The sequence below is a fragment of the Procambarus clarkii genome, chromosome 19 (genome assembly GCF_040958095.1).
Source record: "Procambarus clarkii isolate CNS0578487 chromosome 19, FALCON_Pclarkii_2.0, whole genome shotgun sequence".
Taxonomy (NCBI): domain Eukaryota; kingdom Metazoa; phylum Arthropoda; class Malacostraca; order Decapoda; family Cambaridae; genus Procambarus; species Procambarus clarkii.
The window spans coordinates 26443892-26465013 of NC_091168.1; the positions used below are offsets into that span (position 1 = coordinate 26443892).

General features: G+C 40.7%; 1 protein-coding gene across 2 annotated transcripts in view; it reads left to right on the forward strand.

Annotated features, from left to right (window-relative positions):
- The window catches only part of LOC123752501 (lysosomal phospholipase A and acyltransferase-like), a 44737-nt gene that overhangs the window by 20753 nt on the left and 2862 nt on the right, over positions 1 to 21122 (forward strand). Inside the window, exons 1-7 of one of the 2 annotated variants that reach the window (XM_069327195.1) lie at positions 7484 to 7650; positions 12951 to 13093; positions 13260 to 13491; positions 15915 to 16139; positions 17413 to 17584; positions 19018 to 19140; positions 19665 to 19764. In XM_069327195.1, coding sequence (XP_069183296.1) covers positions 7614 to 7650; positions 12951 to 13093; positions 13260 to 13491; positions 15915 to 16139; positions 17413 to 17584; positions 19018 to 19140; positions 19665 to 19764 — 1032 coding nt within the window. In that variant the 5' untranslated portion in view covers positions 7484 to 7613. Of the gene's footprint in view, positions 1 to 7483; positions 7651 to 12950; positions 13094 to 13259; positions 13492 to 15914; positions 16140 to 17412; positions 17585 to 19017; positions 19141 to 19664; positions 19765 to 21122 lie in introns of those variants that run through there. The other variant, XM_069327197.1, reaches the window with a different exon arrangement.

The following is a 21122-nucleotide window of genomic DNA, read 5'->3' on the forward strand; positions in this document are numbered from 1 at the left end:
CCTGCATCACCACCACCACCACCTGCATCACCACCACCACCACCTGCATCACCACCGCCACCACCTACATCACCACCACCACCACCACCTGCATCACCACCATCACCACCTACATCACCACCACCACCACCTGCATCACCACCACTACCACCTACATCACCACCACCACTTGCATCACCACCACCACCACCTGCATCACCACCATCACCACAAACACTATCACAACCATCCCCGCCAAACAACTCCGACACCACAATCACCACTACCCCTCTCAGGCTCTAAATACCCGTGCGAGCAGATCTTTATTTCCCAGTGGAGTGCATGCGTCCCTGTTACTGGGAGCATGGCCGCCCGGCTGCTTTTAGCGCCACGTGTCTGCGACCAGCTGATGTTACCCTCGTGGGCCTCGCCCCGGGGGTAGCGCCCCCCTTCTTGTGTCTCACTGTTGTACCTTGTAACAACCCTGGCAAATAAACTCGACCTACAACTAACAACCTTCACAACCCCTAATTAGTACTCTGCGTAATGTTATATCCTTGTTAACTAGATGGGTCTAGAGGCTACGGGGCTCCAGTAAGTTCAGTAGAACTTCGGTTTCAACTCTTTTTACCCTGTCGTAGCTCAGTCGATTAAGGCAGTGTCTGGGATGCTCCCGGACGCAGGTTCGAATCCTCGTCACGGCCCTTGTGGATTTGTTCTTTAGATGGGTCTAGCTTCTAATTGTAGTATATAAGATTGAATATTGGAATTATTTTGATTGATATTTTCGATGTTTCCAGACTTGGAACCAGGAAACAATCAGGACCAAAAATTGTCAGCATTTGTCTATTGAAGTCATGCTGCCTGTGACGTCACACGACAGGCATACGGATCATAAAAATAATAATTTTAATAATAATTCTTTATTTAGGTAACAGTACATACATGTAAAATGAGTTATAAGCAGAATGTTGGATTTCTAGATAGAGCTGGTTCATACTAGGCCTAAAGCCACTGATATGCACAGCGTTGCGGTCAAGATGTGAGAAACAAAACTTCAAACTAAGACTTAAAACTAATTGAGATCAAAAGCATAAAATTGAACTGAAGTAGAAGAAAGTAACAGTAATTACGTGTTGAATGGAACAGCAGAAATTGCGAGAAATGCCCGACAGACCACTGGAACATTATCTAACACAGGCCACAGTTACAAACCCATTAAGATTTCAACTTAGATTCAACAGAGCAGAAGAAGTTGTTAAACACATGGGACAAAATCTTACTGAAGCGACCATACGAGTCATAAATACTCACACTCCGCCCAAGTAAAACAGAAACAAGCAACACTTAGTGAGTCAGCCAGAGGCTTAGGGCCCGCGCAGGAATATCCCTGCAAAAAAAAGCAGAAATTGCAAAACTTTTTTCATACAGGTGGGTACAAGGAACAGGTGACCTGTGGCTCTTGTTAGCAGACTGAGAGCTTGCCCTTCCCATAGCTCCTGGAAAACCTTACTCTTACCATAGTTTCTCCTGAAACACAACCCCTCCCCCCCATTTACAGCAGCGTGAACAGTTATGGATTGGTTCCCAGTCAATCCTCCCCATACTGCATTCCCAGCCATAGTTCACCTTTACTGCTAGGTGAACAGACGCATGAGGAGAAAGGAAAGCTGCCAATTTATCTCAGATGTCGGGATTCGAACGCGGGACAAGCGGCTGATATTTATTAGTCCCAAGAAGCGCCAATATTGCGGTGATTTTAATTTTCCTAAACCACTGCAATTTTTCCATCGGGTTCGATATTGCAAAAAAAAAAATTATATGTAATGTGTTAGTTAGAAGGACAGAGTTGCGGTCGTCGTATGCTCAGTGCGGCATTTTCGTTGAACTCTCAAAAAATATATAAGGTTATATATTTTACTGACTGAGACATTAAGCGTCTCAGTCTATCATGGTCGGATGAATAGATATACCCATATACACAAGACTGTATCTATGATCAAGTATTTGGGCCACATGTGAGTCGGAGCCCACTACATGGGTCCCAATAGTTTTCCCGTGCATGTATATATGTTCAAACCTTAGTTGGTTTTATATAAATAAAAAACTTGGATATTATGTTTTTGCAACTCATCCTGCTGTTAAGATAGTACTTTTTTTTGTAACCATAGGGCACCATAGTACAAATATTGACGTACTAAGCTATTAGATAGTAGAATTTGGTACTATTAACTTCATTGACCGAAAAAATGAAGCTAAAAAACTAACTTAAATATTCCTAGGCCTAGTATAGCACACATGTACTATATTAGGCCTAGGAATGTTAGGCTAGGTTAATTTAGTTTGTCTTTGCAGAATAAAAAATCTTTTCAGATTTGTCTAAATTCAATAGTACCGATTTCTAATTTCTAATTGCGTTGTACGTCGGTATATGTACTATGGTGCTCATCGTTACAGTAAGTACTAGCAAAACAGGAGGATGGGCTGTCAAATCAACCCGTCCTTTCAAAATAACGTCGCTTGTCGCTCGTACGCGCGCAATGGGCAAAAATGGACGTAATTTAAAATGAAATCGGCTCACGAAAGTGATGTACTGTCGCCTTTTCTGTTTTGAGTCCTCCGGCTTACTCGGTTAGGTTAGGAGAGGAAACTTTCAATTAACGGTTTTCATGACGTTTTGAAACCTTAGGAGAATTTCCTGCCCTCTTAACCTACCAGACAAATGGTAGATAACTGTTTACTTTCCACATTCAACTGACTAGATTGATTAATTCCAGTTTAAGTACATAACTAAATATTTTTTAGCCACAAGTAGAAATAATGACCAACACATCTCAACAAAGTTATACTAGGCTGCATAAGTCGACTTAATAACTATTTCAATGAATTCCAAGTATACTTTTCTAAGATTGGAGAAAACAGGTTTCCCGTCGTGATTCTATATATTATATTACACAATAGTACAGTTTTCACAATTTAAAACAAAATTAGAATAAATAACACAATTTCATGTTTATTTATGGAAGACTAAATTGAAAATCACGTTTCACTTCTATGAGTTATAAAGAAAAAAATAACAAATCACCCCGGACATTTGTAAATAAAAAAATATGAAAACCATCTTGAAACAACAAATGTGGATTATTTATTTTTCAAATTCAAAGAGCAACAGATAATTTGATCCAAATTAGAGTGGTGGTTTATGGCGAACGTACGGTGGTACAATGTAAGTTTTGGATTAGAAGATAAGTACTTGTCTAATCTAGTTCTAAATGTTTACACGGTATTACTCTCAGTTATATCATAAGGCGAGCTGTTCCATTTGTTTACCTCTCACCAAACAAACAACATTTAATTGCGTTGGAGAAAAAAATTCCCTGTAATTTTTAATTCAGCGTTGTGCTCTATATTGGTGTAATAAATTTTGTTTAGTCGAGATTCCCAACCGCTTGGGCTGTAGGGTAGAGCGACGGTCTCCCTTCATGCAGGCCGGCGTTCAATGATATATTGGACTTGTACCCTAGATTAACCATGTAATGTAACTATATAACCTGAGCTTCTAAAAGCATCTTAATCACCTTCAGTGGTTAAGTTCTTAATTGCACACTAGTTTCTCTTGTCAGCTATCTCACCCTGTCAGAGTAAAAGAGACAAAATGTGTATGTATGTGTATATATGTATGTGTGTGTGTGTATGTATGTATGTGTGTGTATGTATGTATGTGTGTGTATGTATGTGCATAAAGTATAAAGCTGATCAGAATTGCATTTCACCATTATAAATTCACCTTAATGCATTCATAAATCTATGTATCTATTTATTTACGTATGTAGCCGGCCGACCGAAGCGGACAGCACACTGGACTTGTGATCCTGTGGTCCTGGGTTCGATCCCAGGCGCCGGCGAGAAACAATGGGCAGAGCTTTTTTTCACCCTATGCCACCTGTTACCTAGCAGTAAAATAGGTACCTGGGTGTTAGTCAGCTGTCACGGGCTGCTTCCTGGGGGTGGAGGCCTGGTCGAGGACCGGGCCGCGGGAACACTAAAAAGCCCCGAAAGCATCTCAAAATAACCTCAAGATATCTAGCTGAGCCTAACATTTTAAAAGCACTACGATCACCTTCTGTGGTTGTTCAATAAATCTCTGAACTGTATGTTTGACAAATCTCTAACCCTGTCCATGGAGGACAGAAGAAAATGTATATATGCTGGTTAGCATTGTAAATGTGTGGCCACGTCTGTGGTAGAAAATAAAAATAATAATAATAAAAATCTCCGACCATCCAACAGGTTGGGCACCATTCCTTACCTCCGTCCCATCCCAAATAATTATCCTAATCTCTTCCAAGTGCTATATAGTCGTAATGGCTTGGCGCTTTTTCCTGATGTTGTTATTGTTTTAGATTCAGCCACTCGGAACAAAAAGTTCCGAGTAGCACAGGCTATGGTGATCCCGTAGTGGACTTACCTTACTGTAAGGCAGGGGTGGGGCTGTGTGTGTGTGTCCTCCGATAGTTCCGTTCCCTTAGTTGAGATTTTCTTGCACTCTGAATATGGTGTATATTAAGTTTAGGCTTACTTATTTAGGCCTAACACGGACTAGGCTAAATTGTACGGTTACTGTTCCATTTTTTAGCCTGAATTTTGAAGGATTGCAGTAGTACAGAATGCGAACTTTGTATTTTGTACAACAGTGCCCTTCTGTACGTTCGACCATACATAGCTGCTAGTATATTATCACTTTTGGAGGATGAGGCTGAATAATCATGAACAATAATCGAATTATAAATAATAATCGTGTTAAATCGCCTCATCTTCTTCTCCTGTCAAGACCGAATAAATTAAGATCTTTTAAACAATATCCGTATTGTTCATTTTCTTGTATCACCTTCGTCCCACCTCCCTCAACATCTTCCACTCTCGCTTCATGCAGGTCGGCGTTCAATCCCCGACCGCTCAAGTGGTTGGGGTACCATTCCTTCCCCCGTCCCATCCCAAATCCTTATCCTGACCCCTTCCAAGTGCTATATAGTCGTAATGGCTTGGCGCTTTCCCTTGATAATTCCTTCCACTCTGTCAATATTTGTTTCTCAAATGACGCTGACTCTTATTACACTCAGTTACTTATCAGTTAACTTTCCTATTATGACTGACTCGCAATTATGTGAAGTCCAAGTGTAGTGTAGGTGTGGTCTCCGTTTTCTTCCCGAGTCATCCGGGAACACCCATCTAATATATCTATATGTATAAAAGTAGATTTTTATTTGTCTGTCCTTGGTTGGAGGGCAGATGCTTGGGGCTAGCCTTACCTAACTTTGCAGGGTGATTGATATGTGGTAGGGTGGTGTCATGGGTGGGTAAGGGTCAGCCGTATTGCTCCCCTTTTAAGATATAGGCTCCCATTGTGAGCCCCCATAAAGACTGTTTTTTTTTTCCTGGGAGATTTTCCAGATGATTATAATATTACAGATATTGACATGCAAAGCGTGTGTTCTTAAATGGTGCAACCGTAATTGTGGTCAAGACTGTCACTGGGAACTTACATCTGGTCAACTGAGGCAACACACACATACACACACACACACACACACACACACACACACACACACACACACACACACACACACACACACACACACACACACACACACACACACACACACACACACTGTGAGCGTGTCTGAATCAACAGACACTGAGGATGGACAAGAGTCAGCTTCAAGGTAATGTACTTGAACATAGATGGGATTACAAGCAAGGCAAGAAAACTTAGGGAAAGAGCACAAGAAGTGAATCTGGATGTAATTAGACTCACAGAAACAAAACTCTCAGGAATCATAACAAATGTGGTGTTTGCCCCAGGACTACACTGTAATAAGGAAAGAGAGGGAAGTAAGGGGAGGAGGCGGAGTGGCTTTACTGATGAGAAAGAAATGGAGTTTCGAGGAGATAGTTATTCCAAGCTGAGAAGGGTTCAGAGACTTCATAACAGGCATCATGACAATGGGAGGACCAAGAGTAGTAGTAGCAGTGATATATAACCCACCACCAAATGACAGAAGACCCAGGCAAGAGTATGACGGAAATAACATGGCAGTTAACACTATAATTGAGAGAGAAGCGCCTGCTTCTTGAGAGCAGAGAAAGATACCAGAGTGCCAGGAATGAATACGTCAGGGTGAGAAGAGAGGTAATATGAAAAATGACATGGCGAATAAGGCAAAGACTCAGACCAAATTGCTGCACAGCCACATCAGGAGGAAAATAACAGTGAAGGAACAGGTAATGAAACTAAGGATAGGGGCAGACAGATTCACTACAAACGACAAGGAAGTGTGCGAATAACGCAATAAGAAATTCCAGGAGGTCTTCACATCAGAGCAAGGAGAAGTTCCAGAGATAAGAGGGAACATCTAAGAGGACTAAGAACTAAGAGGTATGAGTTATGAGGAGAGGATGCGTGAACTGCACCCCACGTCGCTGGAAGACAGAAGAGCTCGGAAAGACATGATTACCACATACAAAATTCTCAGGGGAATTGAAAGGTAGACAAGGATGGAGTATTTAACACGGATGGTACACGCATAAGGAGACACAGGTAGAAGCTAAGTACCCAAGTGAGTCACAGAAACATTAGAAAGAACTTTTTCAGTGTCAGAGTAGTTTGTAAATGGAATGCACCTAGGAAGTGATGTGGTGGAGGCAGACTCCATACACAGTTTCAAATGTAGATATGATGGAGCTCGAGAAGCTCAGGAATCCTGTACACCAGTAGATTGACGGTTGAGAGGCGGGACCAAAGAGCCAAAGCTCAACCCCCGCAAGCACAACTATGAGAGTAGTGTTCCTCTCTCTAAAAGACTAGAGTTGAACTTGCAACTTATGACAGTATCGGTCCGCTCTCAAAGGTTATTGATCATTTCATCAGCAATTGTTATTCTTTAATTCATTCATAATTTTTAAAAATATAAGCAGGTTTCTGTGCGATAGGTTTCTGTTCCCTGGGATTCTATGCACTAGGTAAATTATGGTCAACAAAATATCTAAAGCAGTAGGCCTATGTAACTGATTCTATTACACATAGTTTATACAGATCTAAATATTATACAGATTTATACATATTCCCCACTAAATATTGGTATTAGGGGGGGGGGGGACTATGCAGCCTCTGGGGCATATAATTTTGTTTATAGCCTAACAACGTTAGTCAGCCTACGAAAATTTTGTTATCAGATAAATGGGCGGCGCTATCCAAGAAAAGCAATTCTGATGCCAGGAAACATTAGAATATTGAATATACCTTCAGTTCAAGTCATCTATGGCAGACACTTGCTAATGGCAAGATGCCAGACAACCAATCTACAGGACAGCTGGCGATGTAGTGTCTAAATATAGTGGTATTGTAGGTTGAAGGGGCAATAGCGAGAGGGGTATAAGGTCGAGGCATCAGCAGCCTGGTGGGCTGGGAGCCGAGACTATGAGAGCGAGCAGTGAGACCCAGTCAGCCAGTTTCCCACATAAGCTGGTCGGCGCAAGTCCGCTCCGCATCCCCACCAACTCGGGCACCATGAATACCTGGCTCATGTTTGGTCTCTGTTTCTTGGTGTTTACACTTCACTCCTTGTCTGGAGCGGATGGATCCAAGAAGTACATTCCCTCCGGTTGTTTTAAGTAAGTATATTTCGGGGCGTTGTAGGGAGTTTATGGAGAGCCAGTGAGCAGGGATTTGATGACCCAGGTGCGGGTAGTGTTTGTCCATAGACTGCAGTTAATGTGTCCACGTCGTATCAATGACCTCTCGATCTAAGGTCGCTGTGTATTCTGTCATGTGCTGTACTTTGGTTAGTTATAAAAAATCACTTAATACCAATACTAGTTTGAATGCAACATATCTTCAGGGGATATAGGCCTATGCTTGAATGATTCACTTCTCATAGCTGCATTGGTGCATTTTATATCATGTTGCCTCAAAACTAATAGGGAAGGTAGTCGAGGACGTAGACCACTGCGCTAATGGTCACATTGTATATGGTGTTGACATCAACAAGCTCTCGTTGTAGCTCATTGTACTTGTTCAATACTCTTACATTGAACAGATGTCTCCTTAAGTCTATACGGCTCATTTGGGTGTTTACTTCCTGGCTATGACATATTATTTATGACTGTGTCAATTCAATTTCTTTCTTTATTATGCGCCCCATACCCATCCCGAGGGCGGTGGTGGAAAGGGTTATAGAGGCATACAATGGGCTCAGGGACTGAACCTCATAGTTCGTTTAGCTAAGCAAGTGACAATCTTTTGAAGCTAGTTACATACAATTGTTAATGTTACATACACATATCCATATGTATATATATATATATATATATATATATATATATATATATATATATATATATATATATATATATATATATATGTCGTACCTAGTAGCCAGAACTCACTTCTCAGCCTACTATTCAAGGCCCGATTTGCCTAATAAGCCAAGTTTTCCTGAATTAATATATTTACTATAATTTTTTTCTTATGAAATGATAAAGCAACCCTTTTCTCTATGTATGAGGTCAATTTTTTGTTATTGGAGTTAAAATTAACGTAGATATATGACCGAACCTAACCAACCCTACCTAACCTAACCTAACCTATATTTATAGGTAAGGTTAGGTTAGGTAGCCAAAAAAAGCTAGGTTAGGTTAGGTTAGGTAGGTTAGGTAGACGAAAAAACATTAATTCATGAAAACTTGGCTTATTAGGCAAATCGGGCCTTGCATAGTAGGCAGAGAAGTGCATTCTGGCTACTAGGTACGACATATATATATATATATATATATATATATATATATATATATATATATATATATATATATATATATATATATATATATATATATATATATATATAATCATTTACACAAATACATATTCACATCAATAATCTTTTTATATCAAGTGATTCAACAAGAGGTTCACAACAGTCACTATACAAGGCACTTTACATCTATGATGAGTCACACATTGATGTTTGGATACAAAACTCGTATGATCTGCTTTTTACGAACCCCCTTTTAATCAGTCTCTCTAATACTTTATTGAAGATATGTGGTAGTTATACCAGACTAATATAGTTATACCAGACTAGGGATCCTATATTTCTCTTGTCATATATGAAGGCACACACGCTGTTTTTAAAATCTCAAATGTGTGTGTGTATATTTACTATTTGTGTTTACTATGTGTGCTTGCACTAGCTCTTGGACCCCACCTTTCTAGTCGTCAGTTGTCTAATGTATCAACTCCCGACTTATTTTTCCACTTATCAGGTCTACTACATATTCCCAAAACTGAAAACGGAACAGTATGTCAATTTCGCGAGCCGCTACCAATTTATAATACGACGATTTTTAGCCTTTAGTACAACAGTTTCCTGACGTTGGGAAATCTTAGGAGGACGGGTTGTGCATGCTATGCACACACTGGGGGGGTGAGAATCCAGACATCATTGGCATCAAACATGGGACGAGAAGACATGAGTGAATGGGAATTCTATCTTCCAGGACGCCCTGCACCATTCACAAAGGACAGAGCAACAAGAGCAGGTGGTGTAATGCTGTATGCAATAGAGAACTTGAATGTACCAAACAATGGGGAATTAAACAACGTGAGATCCTCAGAATTTGTATGGTGCAATATACTATTTGAAATTGGTAGCCTACTGCCAGTGGGAGTATGCTAGAGAGAAGACACGGCAACGGCACAAAGTAACTGATCTGCGTAATGTGACCAGTGCAGCAGCTGAAACCCAAGCCCTTAAAACTGTGGGACTTTTAATCGCGAGACAAAAGATTGAGCGAATCTAAACTCACGAGCAGAAGGAGAACAATTTCTTGAACGGGTACAGAACACCTTTTTCATACAGTATGTGACTAAGCCCACCTGAGAGAACAGCATTCTAGTTCTTGTGCCACCATGAGAAGAGGACATGAGAGATCAGTTACAGGAAGGGGAAGAAGTTCGCTCCTTCGTGTGTTCACAATATTCTAAGATGGACTACAATTATAAAACCCCTGTAAACGTCCCAGATGATAACTTTCTAGATCACCCTCTCAAGAAATATGAGAGGAATAACAAAACACCTTCTGGAGGATGTTAATAGATCAAATATGGAAGTATCATGGGGGGAAACTTCAAAAAGGTCATCATTGAACTTGTTCAAAAATATGTGCCAAGAAAGAGAAATAGATGGATGACACAGACAGTAAAAAGAGTTGTAATAACAAAGCGAAACCTCAGGTAGCAGGTAGGTGTCAATCCACAATGAACAACATAGATTGTGACATATACAGAAGGGCCTCAAAATCAGCCACCCGAAAAATCAGATCAGCCAAAAGAAAAACTTGCTCGAAATATAAAGAAGAATTCCAAGTCGTTCTGTGTCTGTATAAGAAGTAAACCCAAAATAAAAGACTTGGTAGGACCCATAAAATATGAGACCAACCAAGTTATAATTGACGATAAAAGGGCAGCAAACACTCTGAATGAATACTTTATATCAGTGCTCACACGAGAGATTTTAGACAACATTAGAAAAATAGGGCAAGAAATACAGGTGAAGAGACTGAATTAAGGGATATCACCATAACATGCTATATAATCAGGAAAAGCAGTGACAGACAAAGGTTAAACATTCCCAAGTGTGGACGGAATTCAATCCAAAGTTGTTGAGGAACAAGCGGCTGAACTGTGTCTATCATTGAAGCTCCTTTTCAGAAAATATATATATATTTTTTTTTTGAGATATATACAAGAGTTGTTACATTCTTGTACATCTGAACCAACAAATAGTTTCCTACACTGGAAATATGTAAATATTATCGCTTATTTAAAAAAAAAGCAGAAAGAGATCAGCTGAAAACTCAGCTCATTGAGAGAATCCTAAGGGAGAGAATCATTCATCATATCACAGTGAACAATCAAATCAAATCAACGTAACATAGTTTTCGTAAAAATAAATCCTGCTTTTCAAACTTGCTACATTTTTGGAAACGGCAAACAGAGGACTCCCAGTAGATGCAGTATACGCAAACTTTGGTAAAGCTTTTGATAAGATACCACATGAGAGACTGACAAGGAAATTACAAGCACACAGAATAAATAGTACAATGCTAGAATGGATAAAACAATGGTTAAAGTATAAGTCTAGTATCAATTTTGTTTTTATTTATGTTATGTATTTTTACCCTCCTATTACCAGCATGGACTCCATGGTGGTACTGAGGGGTGAAGGGGGTCATCCTAAGTTGGACTAGGCATGAGTATTTCAAATTAAACAGAGAGTCAGCATAAATGAGTTAAGTCCTAGAGGGTTACTTAATTATTGACCTAAGGAGTGCCGTAGGCCACTGTCCTGGGACTTCTCTTATTTACCATATATATATAATCGATTTAAACAGGATTGAACAGCAACAGTTGCAAATTGAAGAAGATACTAAAATAGGATGGGAAATATATTTAGAAGAAGACACAAAATCGCTACAAGACGAGTTAACAACCTGCCCTCAGGGAAGAGATTCCCCTGGAGGTAATGGATTTAAAGCCACTCAAACTAGTGCTATTATATACTCTCTATCCATGGTTGGGTTAGGTTAAGATTTGGTAAGGTTAGGTTAGGTTTCATTGTGTTTGATTACCATGATATGGTGTATTATTGACGAAAATGTGAAATATAGAATTCGAAAACTATTTGAGTGTACCCGAGAATTAGTTTACATAAAACCAAATTCATCAGATTTTCAAAGAAAATGTTTTCAGCATATACTTTTTACATTTAAACAAATGATTCGTAATACAATAAAGTTATAACTTGAGACCATTCTGTTTAGGACAAAAGGTCCACTTGCCAGTTTACAAGTAGAATATTATTGTAACCTTAATATGCTTTCAGATCACAAATAACTAGGTAACTATCCAGGTGGTTTGACATGGGGGTTTGATCTCTCGTGGTATTGAATTTGCTCTGAGAACGGACTGTGATTTAGATAGGCTTTCAAAATGGATTCTGAGCTTAGGTAAAAATAAGAGACGAAGAGACAGACCCAAATATCAGGTGGACAATGTTGAAATTGCGAAATCTAATTTCTAGCAGTACCTTTAATTCCTTTAGATCTTAGGCCCCCCACAAAAATGTATAAATGTACAGAATAAGGCAGTAAGTCATTTTACTTTCTAATATATTTCACAAAAACTATAAATATAAATTTGTCATATGCATTTACATCTCTATGGCAATTTATCCGAATTATAATGTTCATTGTTAAAATAAACAAAGGCTTCATTTATTTTGAAATAAGTGAGATTTTCAGAATTAATATAATCCCTTTAATTAGAATTATGATAAATTTTCTTTTTTAGAAATATGAGGAGCCCTCGTTTTAAAATTATGTTAAATTTTCTTTTAAAAATTATGTTAGGATTTTATTTTTTGTAGAATTTTCAGTTTTTTCCTAAAATTACAGTATATCTTGAGGTTATCTTGAGATGATTTCGGGGCTTTTTAGTGTCCCCGCTGCCCGATCCTCGACCAGGCCTCCACCCCCAGGAAGCAGCCCGTGACAGCTGACTAACATCCAGGTACCTATTTCACTGCTAGATAACAGGGGCATAGGGTGAAAGAAACTCTGCCCAATGTTTCTCGCCGGCGCCTGGGATCGAACCCAGGATCACAAGTCCAGCGTGCTGTCCGCTCGGCCGACCGGCTATAACATGATTCTAAATGTTAGAATCATGTTCTAAAACTAAATGTGTTCATGTAAATGTTCTAAAACTAAATGTGTTCATGTAAATGTTCTAAAACTAAATGTGTTCATGTAAATGTTCTAAAACTAAATGTGTTCATGTAAATGTTCTAAAACTAAATGTGTTCATGTAAATGTTCTAAAACTAAAATGAATTCAAATGTGTGATTATGTTGCAGTACCGGGGTGTGGAGGGTCCCAGATGGAGGCCAGGTTTGACAGCGACGAGGAGTTGATCACCGCCTGTCGAACTGAGATTGGTGAATGGTTCTTAATGTGGTTTAACATTGAGAATATTATTCCTTACTACATCGATTGCGTCGTAAGTTACATTTTTATATTGCATGCTTTTGAAATTCAGTTACGAATTGGTGTTTACACAAATATTTAGGTTTTGAATATCAACCACCACAAGATAGAGTTCGGGAAGGTCAGGGCGACCTTAGCCATATTTATTTAGTGTACATGCATGATTTTACTATTTGCAGATTGACGGCATGAAATTACAATATGACAATGTGACGCGCACTACCAGAAATGCCCCGGGCGTGGAGACCAGAATCCCTGGTTTTGGAAACACATCAACAGTGGAGTGGCTAAGCAAAGACCATCTTTACGTCCTGAGTTACTTCCACGATATAGTCAGCAGTCTCATTCCCCTTGGCTACGAGCGGGGTGTTTCCGTCAGGGGAGCTCCTTATGATTTCCGCAAGGCCCCAAGTAAGCTATTACGAAGCATTCAACACTTAGGGTGTACAAGTATGCAAGAATTAAGTGTGTAACATTGGGACTGAGACTCCTGGTTCAATGTTGTTTTTGTTTTAGATTCAGCTACTCAGAACAAAAGTTCCAAGTAGCACTGGCTGTGGTGAGCCCGTAGTGGACTTACCTGGGACTCCCTGTAACTCCTGTAACTTCCTCTGGTTCAAGCTTGACTAGCGAACGTCTAGAGTCTAGACAAGTGTTTTGCCTGGAGGCCGCCGAAACACGGTGACGCGAGTTTGACCGCTGGGTCTTAAAAATTTTGCCCCGTGGGGCGAGTTTATTGGGCAGCGCCACTCATCCTGTGAGTGGACACACCGCCATAGCAGCATGTACAACACTCCCCAATAGGAAAAAAACCCGCTGGGTTGTTCATCCTGTCACTTGTACCCAGACACAGCTGGGACTTGCTTAACTGTCTCCAGTGAACAGCTCCTCAAACAAGAAGATTAACATCTGTTAACCCTTAAAATCTTACGTTATCTTGCGGGTGCAAAATAGGGGAATCTTTTAAGAACAGTATCAATATTTGACAAATAGTGTTTTCCTAACTCAAACAATGTGGGGTTTATTATTCTGCACATATGTCTAATGTCTCTCAGGTGTTCACATTCTCTCAGGTGGTGGTCAAGGCGGTGTCCGCCACTCTCATCACTGCAACTCCTCTGCTCAACTGTTGTTTCCATTCCGAATCTCCATGGATATTTGTATCCAAGACAAATTCTTGCTATTACTGATTCTCTCCCGCGGCCACCTCCTCTTCGTTCATAATGATTGGGATTGCCAGCTGCAACCACATTGTACGAGCGTACAGATTCACTGATTTGTTCTTCTGTCCTCCTTTCCTCAGTAACCTTGTCACGGTGATGTTGCCTGATGATACCTCTAATTTGTAGAGTAGTCTTGGGTATGAAGTATTCAATATGGTCTCCTTCAGCGCCTTCAGCAGCCAGCACATCTGCTCGTTCATTTTCACAGATTCCAACATGGGAGGGGATCCGCAGAAATTAGAAATTTGACGATTCTTCCTTGATTGGTTAATACTCTCACCGCTCTCTTGATCTCAGCGACTATCGCAAGATTTTCTGCCCGATTTTAGTTAGGCTTTGTAGCGCTGCTTTAGAATCAGTGCAGATCACTGCACCGTTAATGCTTCGTTCAAGGAATCTTAACGCCATAACAATGACGGTTAGCTTCACTTGTGTTGAAGAGGCATAGTTCTCAATATGGGTCTTTATACTGCTGGCAAGCATTCCACTTCGACGGCCACGATTGATATAACGCCTCCCGCAATTATCACGGGGACGTTGATAGATTATTCCATTTTCCGGTTGGATCTTCAGCGGAGCGGATGGTATTCGGTGGCGGCTTGGTTTAGAGGTTCCGGGAGTTGGTGGATCACATCCAGCTGTCCCCTAAGGGTATGATGGGCATCTGGCTATAACTGTGGAGGTCACTAGAAGACGTCTCTTGCCTTTATACCCGACTGGGCTAGAATTTTAGCACGGTCCATCTTGTCCATCGGGGGTTACTGGATATCGATAGTCTTCCAGCTGATTGTATGCTGGGGGGGGGGGGGGGTTGAGTCCGTCGCTCGCCTACCTAGAGGACGCTAGAGGCCGCTAAACACTTGCCTAGCAGTGTGTTTTTCTGTCGCAAGCTCTGTAGTTTCCGGCGAGAGGCGGCGTGTAGCCCTCGAGACGCTGTCTCCAGCGCGTGCGCCGCCGTGGTCCTTAAATTAACACATAATAACTGTTAATTTGATGTGTTTTCTTTCACTAAGAAAGGAAGATAACTGGGCATGTGGTATACCATGTTGGTACAGGAAGATAACTGGGCATGTGGTATACCATGTTGGTACAGGAAGATAACTGGGCATGTGGTATACCATGTTGGTACAGGAAGATAACTGTGCATGTGGTATACCATCTTGGTACAGGAAGATAACTGGGCATGTAGTGTTCCGTGTTGAGACAGGAAGATAACTGTACAGGATTATGCTTAGCTTACCTAATATTTATTCTCATGCTAAAAGGGAACACAGTATTTATAGGATAATTGTGAACTTCTATAACAGAAGGAGCAGAAACTTGGTAGATACTTTCCTTCGAGAGAACATTCAAGTCCAAGATTGTATATAAATTTGTAATTTTAGTAACGCCTTCTGTTAATTTTTGTGTTACGACAAATAAGGACCGAGAAAATCTAGGAATCTAGGCCGTATGAAACACTTTTCCTCAATTCCCTCAAATTTTTGCTTAGTGTTGTGGAAGGAAAATTATAACCCTATCACATATCTCTGAAACATTCTTGACCACATAATTGCTTACCGGTCGACCCTTCACAAGAGATCAATAACTCACTGGTTGTGGCCATTACAGACGAGATGGGTGAGTATTTCTGGGACCTGGAGCAACTGATCGAGACGACATACGCGAGCACGGAGCAGAAGGTGGTGCTGGTGGCCCACAGCATGGGGGCGCCCTTGATCCACTACTTCCTCAACCACAAGTCTCAACACTGGAAGGACAAGCACATTGAAGCGCTGGTCACCCTCGCTGGTGCTTGGGGGGGCTCTGTCAAGGCCGTGAATGTATATGCTACAGGTTTGTGTATTATTTACTCTATATTATTACACAATTTTGTGTTATTCGTCGTGGCTACATATACATTCACGGCTCTGTCAAGGCCGTGAATGTATATGCTACAGGTTTGTGTATTATTCACTCTATATTATTACACAATTTTGTGTTATTCGTCGTGGCTACATAGCCTTCCCGGCTTGGTGCCTTCCTTTGATAATTACTTACTTTTACACGTCGTTAGTCACTGTGAAGTTTGCAAGCTCTAACTGCACTTTTGTGTACAGTTATCTATAACAATGAAGATATTTGATACTGTACAGAACTGTCTCTCCCAGACTCCCATTTACAAGGTTTTTGAACTGAAATGACAGTATTATTATACCACTATTATTATTACATCAAAGAAATCATGTTAACGTAATCTATCAATGAGGAAATCAGTAGAAACCATGAGGAGGATTCGAACCTGCACGCTGGGTGCTCCCAAGCACACGCTACACCACCACATGGACAAAAATAAAGCATCAACACGGTATCTTCCTGTACCGTGTTTATACAGGAAGATAGCTGGGCATGTGGTGTACCGTCCTGGTACAGGAATATAGCTGGGCATGTGGTGTACCGTGCTTGTACAGGAGGATACCTTGACACATGGTGTACCGTCCTGGTACAAGAATATAGCTGGGCATGTGGTGTACCGTCCTGGTACAGGAATATAGCTGGGCATGTGGTGTACCGTGCTTGTACAGGAGGATACCTTGACACATGGTGTACCCTCCTGGTACAGGAAGATAGCTGGGCATGTGGTGTACCGTGCTTGTACAGGAGGATACCTTGACACATGGTGTACCCTCCTGGTACAGGAAGATAGCTGGGCATGTGGTGTACCGTGCTTGTACAGGAGGATACCTTGACACATGGTGTACCCTCCTGGTACAGGAAGATAGCTGGGCATGTGGTGTACCGTACTTGTACAGGAGGATACCTTGACACATGGTGTACCCTCCTGGTACAGGAAGATAGCTGGGCATGTGGTGTACCGTACTTGTACAGGAGGATACCTTGAAACATGGTGTACCCTCCTGGTACAGGAGGATACCTTGACACATGGTGTACCCTCCTGGTACAGGAGGATACCTTGACACATGATGTACCCTCCTGGTACAAGAAGAGATCCGTACATTCGTTGTGTACTGTGCTGATAGATAAATTTAAATCTCTAGAAAGTAGATGTATGATAGAATAAATAAACTGTAGAATATGCTAAAACACCTTTCTATGTTTTATTTTGCAGGAGACAACTTGGGAATACCTTTCCTAAGCTCCCAGACAGCAAGGAGAGAACAGGTGACCTTAGCAAGCTTGGCGTTCCTCCTGCCCTCACCTGAGCTCTGGGGCCCTGACGAGGTCCTCATCCAGACTCCTGACGATAATTTCACAACCTCAAACTTCAAGGAGATGTTTGAGTTAGTACTTGAGTTGTTCGAAGTACTGCATATTTAAACTTTTCTATTTTTCGAATGGGTAACTCATTTGGACGTGTTTCTTGTGAAAGTTTTAATTTAAGGCAAATCAGACAGGAGGTAGAATGTCAACTTATCTATGACATTAGATATGAAACTAATTTGGATACTATTAGATATTTGGTATTAATGTCTAAATACCATTAGATATTTGGTATTAATGTCTAAATACCATTAGATATTTGGTATTAAACTAATTTTAAGATGTGAAAATATGAATAATATCATCATTGTGCCTGGGATTTGAGAGCACGTAGCGACCGGTAAAATATTAAGATCTTTGTAGACGGTATGTAAGGTTAGATTAAGGAACCAGAACAGCGAAAAAACAAACCATTTTATATTCGGTACCGCAGGACAATGTAAGACAATTGTCGGATGAAAGCTCTAAACCATTCACACCTGAACCCATTCACCTGAACCATCGGGGGATCGAACACGGCCTGCAAGAAGCGAGTACGACGCTGTACCGACCAGGGTACTTCCCTTCTCCTAGGCAGGGCAGGAACCTCCCTGGAGACAGGGGGCAGTCTTACGAAGGGTTTCTCTCTCTCTCCTGGTGCATTTCAAACTGTCTGCTCCAGACTGGCCAGCTATTGCGAGTAGACTGTTTCAGACTGGCCAGCTTTGGCGAGTAGACTGTTCCAGACTGGCCAGCTATGGCGAGTAGGCTGTTCCAGACTGGCCAGCTATGACGGGTAGACTGTTCCAGACTGGCCAGCTTTGGCGAGGAGGCTGTTCCAGACTGGCCAGCTATGGCGATTAGACTGTTCCAGACTGGCCAGCTATGACGAGTAGACTGTTCCAGACTGGCCAGCTATGGCGATTAGACTGTTCCACACTGGCCAGCTTTGACGAGTAGGCTGTTCCAGACTGGACAGCTCCAGCAGATTGACTGTTCCATGGGACTGTTCCATGGGTTCATCACTCACGTTGGAAAAGTCTTTCCTGTTGGCCAATTTTCACTGTGAGCTGACAATCTAAATGCTGCTGCCTGGCATTAGACTTAGAATATGTTGTTGGGGTATGCGTTGTTTATAAATAATAAATAAATAATTTATAAAATAAAATAAAATAAAATAAATAAATAATAAATATTTTTAGCATCTCTCAAAGCTCAATCTTCACGTGCATTTTTTGAGGGACATCTAAACCGTTCCTGGTAAATTGACTAAATAAATATTCTTATGATTTTCGTTGTAATGAGTTTCGTTGAAGTGATTTTACGTTGAAATAAGTTTCGTTGAAGTGGATTTTCGCTATAATTATTTTCATTGTAATGGTTTTAATTAAAGTTTACTTATTAATATATAATGCTTTGGGTGATTGCATAATATTCATTGAAATTGCAAAATTTTTATATTCGTTTTTTCTAGGGCAATGGAATTACCAGATGCGTATGAAATGTACCTGGACACGAAGGGGCTGCTGCACAACGCTCCTGCTCCAGGAGTGGAGATTCATTGCATACACGGTGAAGGAATCCCTACAGTGGAAAAGTAGGTGTTTTTGGTTGGAATTTGTGCTTTAAACTTATCAACCTCTTGAGGGTTATTGAAACTACCAAAATAGCTTGCTAAGACCTATCACTCTGGAGGATTGTTCAACTTACCGGGTTACCTGGAACTTGCCACAATATTACCGACTAAGCGAGAAGTTCGGTGTTGGGCTTAAGCCCTATCAACCTCCCGAGGGTTATTAAAGCCTCTACAATACCTTACTGACCAACCAATAAGAATATTTTAATCCAGAACATAGTCCAGGCCTTAAGTCAACTCTCAGTATATATATATATATATATATATATATATATATATATATATATATATATATATATATATATATATATATATATATATATATATATATATATATATATATATATATATATATATATATATATATATATATATATATATATATTGCAGCTTCAGTGTTTCACTGATTTGTGTGATCCAATTAAATTATATTTACTTGACACAGCATTTAATTTGATGGTTAATGTGATACTACTTTCCCATAGGATGGTTTACCACGTCGATAGATTCCCGGATTATCCCCACATCGTCTCTGGTGACGGGGACGGCACTGTCAACGCTCGCAGTATGCGTCACTGTCTTAAAGTAAGTTACTTGCTGACTATCATTAGTGTCAACGCTCGCAGTACCCCGCTACTATAAGCGTTTCTGGTAGGTACCGTGAATAGAGGCTACAGTTAAAGATTGGCGCCCTGTCAATCCTCCCTAGCCAGAATACGAACCCAGACCAATGCGCTCGCTAAGTGCCAGACGAGTGCATTACCACTGCGCTACGGGGCAGATTGACTGTCATTAGTGGCAAGCTCCCAGTACCCACTACTTTAATAAAGTTACTTGCTGACTATGTCATTGTCCCCGAAGCCTGTGTATATATATACTTTGGCCTTGTATCGAGGTTCCCCCAAGGTGGAACTACTGACCCTTCCCCCAGGATGTATCCCAACATCAGTTGCCTAACTCCCAGGTACTTATATTTACTGCTAAGTGAATCGAGAAATGAGGTGACAGGTAATGTGCCCAGCCATTTTTTTTGTCTCGCCCGGAAATCAAACCCAGGCTCCCCGATTGTGAGTCGAGAGCGAAGCCAACTGTACTGCTCCTGTTGTTGTTATAGATTCAGCTACTCGGAACAAGTTCCAAGTAGCACGGGCTATGGTGAGCCCGTAATTACTGCTCCTGTTTTAAGGATATTTATTTCATCCAAGCTTTTAAAATACTGAACAAGTTGGAGGATGTTGGTCTAGACAACTTCTCCAAAAGGTCAGATGTAACAAACAAGGAACTCAACAAGCCACAATGTAGGACTTGAGAACAAGCGATGCTTTTCGCCCACAGGGTTATAAATCCATGGAATCGCCTACCCGCGAAGCCGTAAAAGCCGAAACACTGTTGAATTTTAAAGTCCAGTTTGAAAAAGTAATTAGGACAAATTGGGAGGGTGACCCTTTGACAAGCCGCTGGCTTGCTGTCCTCGTCGAAGCCACTAGAGTGTTAGCGACTCTGATTTAGATTTAGATTTGGAGTTAGATTTTTTTATTCAGGTAAGGTACATACATTAAAGATGAATTACAAACATAATGTTCGATTTATAGATAGAGCTAGTACATACAACACCTAAATCCACTAATACGCATAGCGTTTCGGGCAAGGTGAGGGGGGGGAACACTTAGATTAAAACTTAATAGTAATTGAGCTTAAAGTATAAATTGAGCTCAAAGTATAAATTGTGTAATAAAAAAAAGAATAAAAAAGGGGGGGGGGGGAACATGGCAGAAAATAGCAATTATACAAGTTGATCAACGAACAGCATTGTTTAAAATAGTAAGACGTGGGTTGACATTTAGGGGTGAGGAAGGTTTCAAGGAGTTTATTAGGTAGTACTTAGTTTGTATCTTCTTAAACTGGTTGAGAAAGGTACAGCCTTTGACATGATTGGGAAGGTC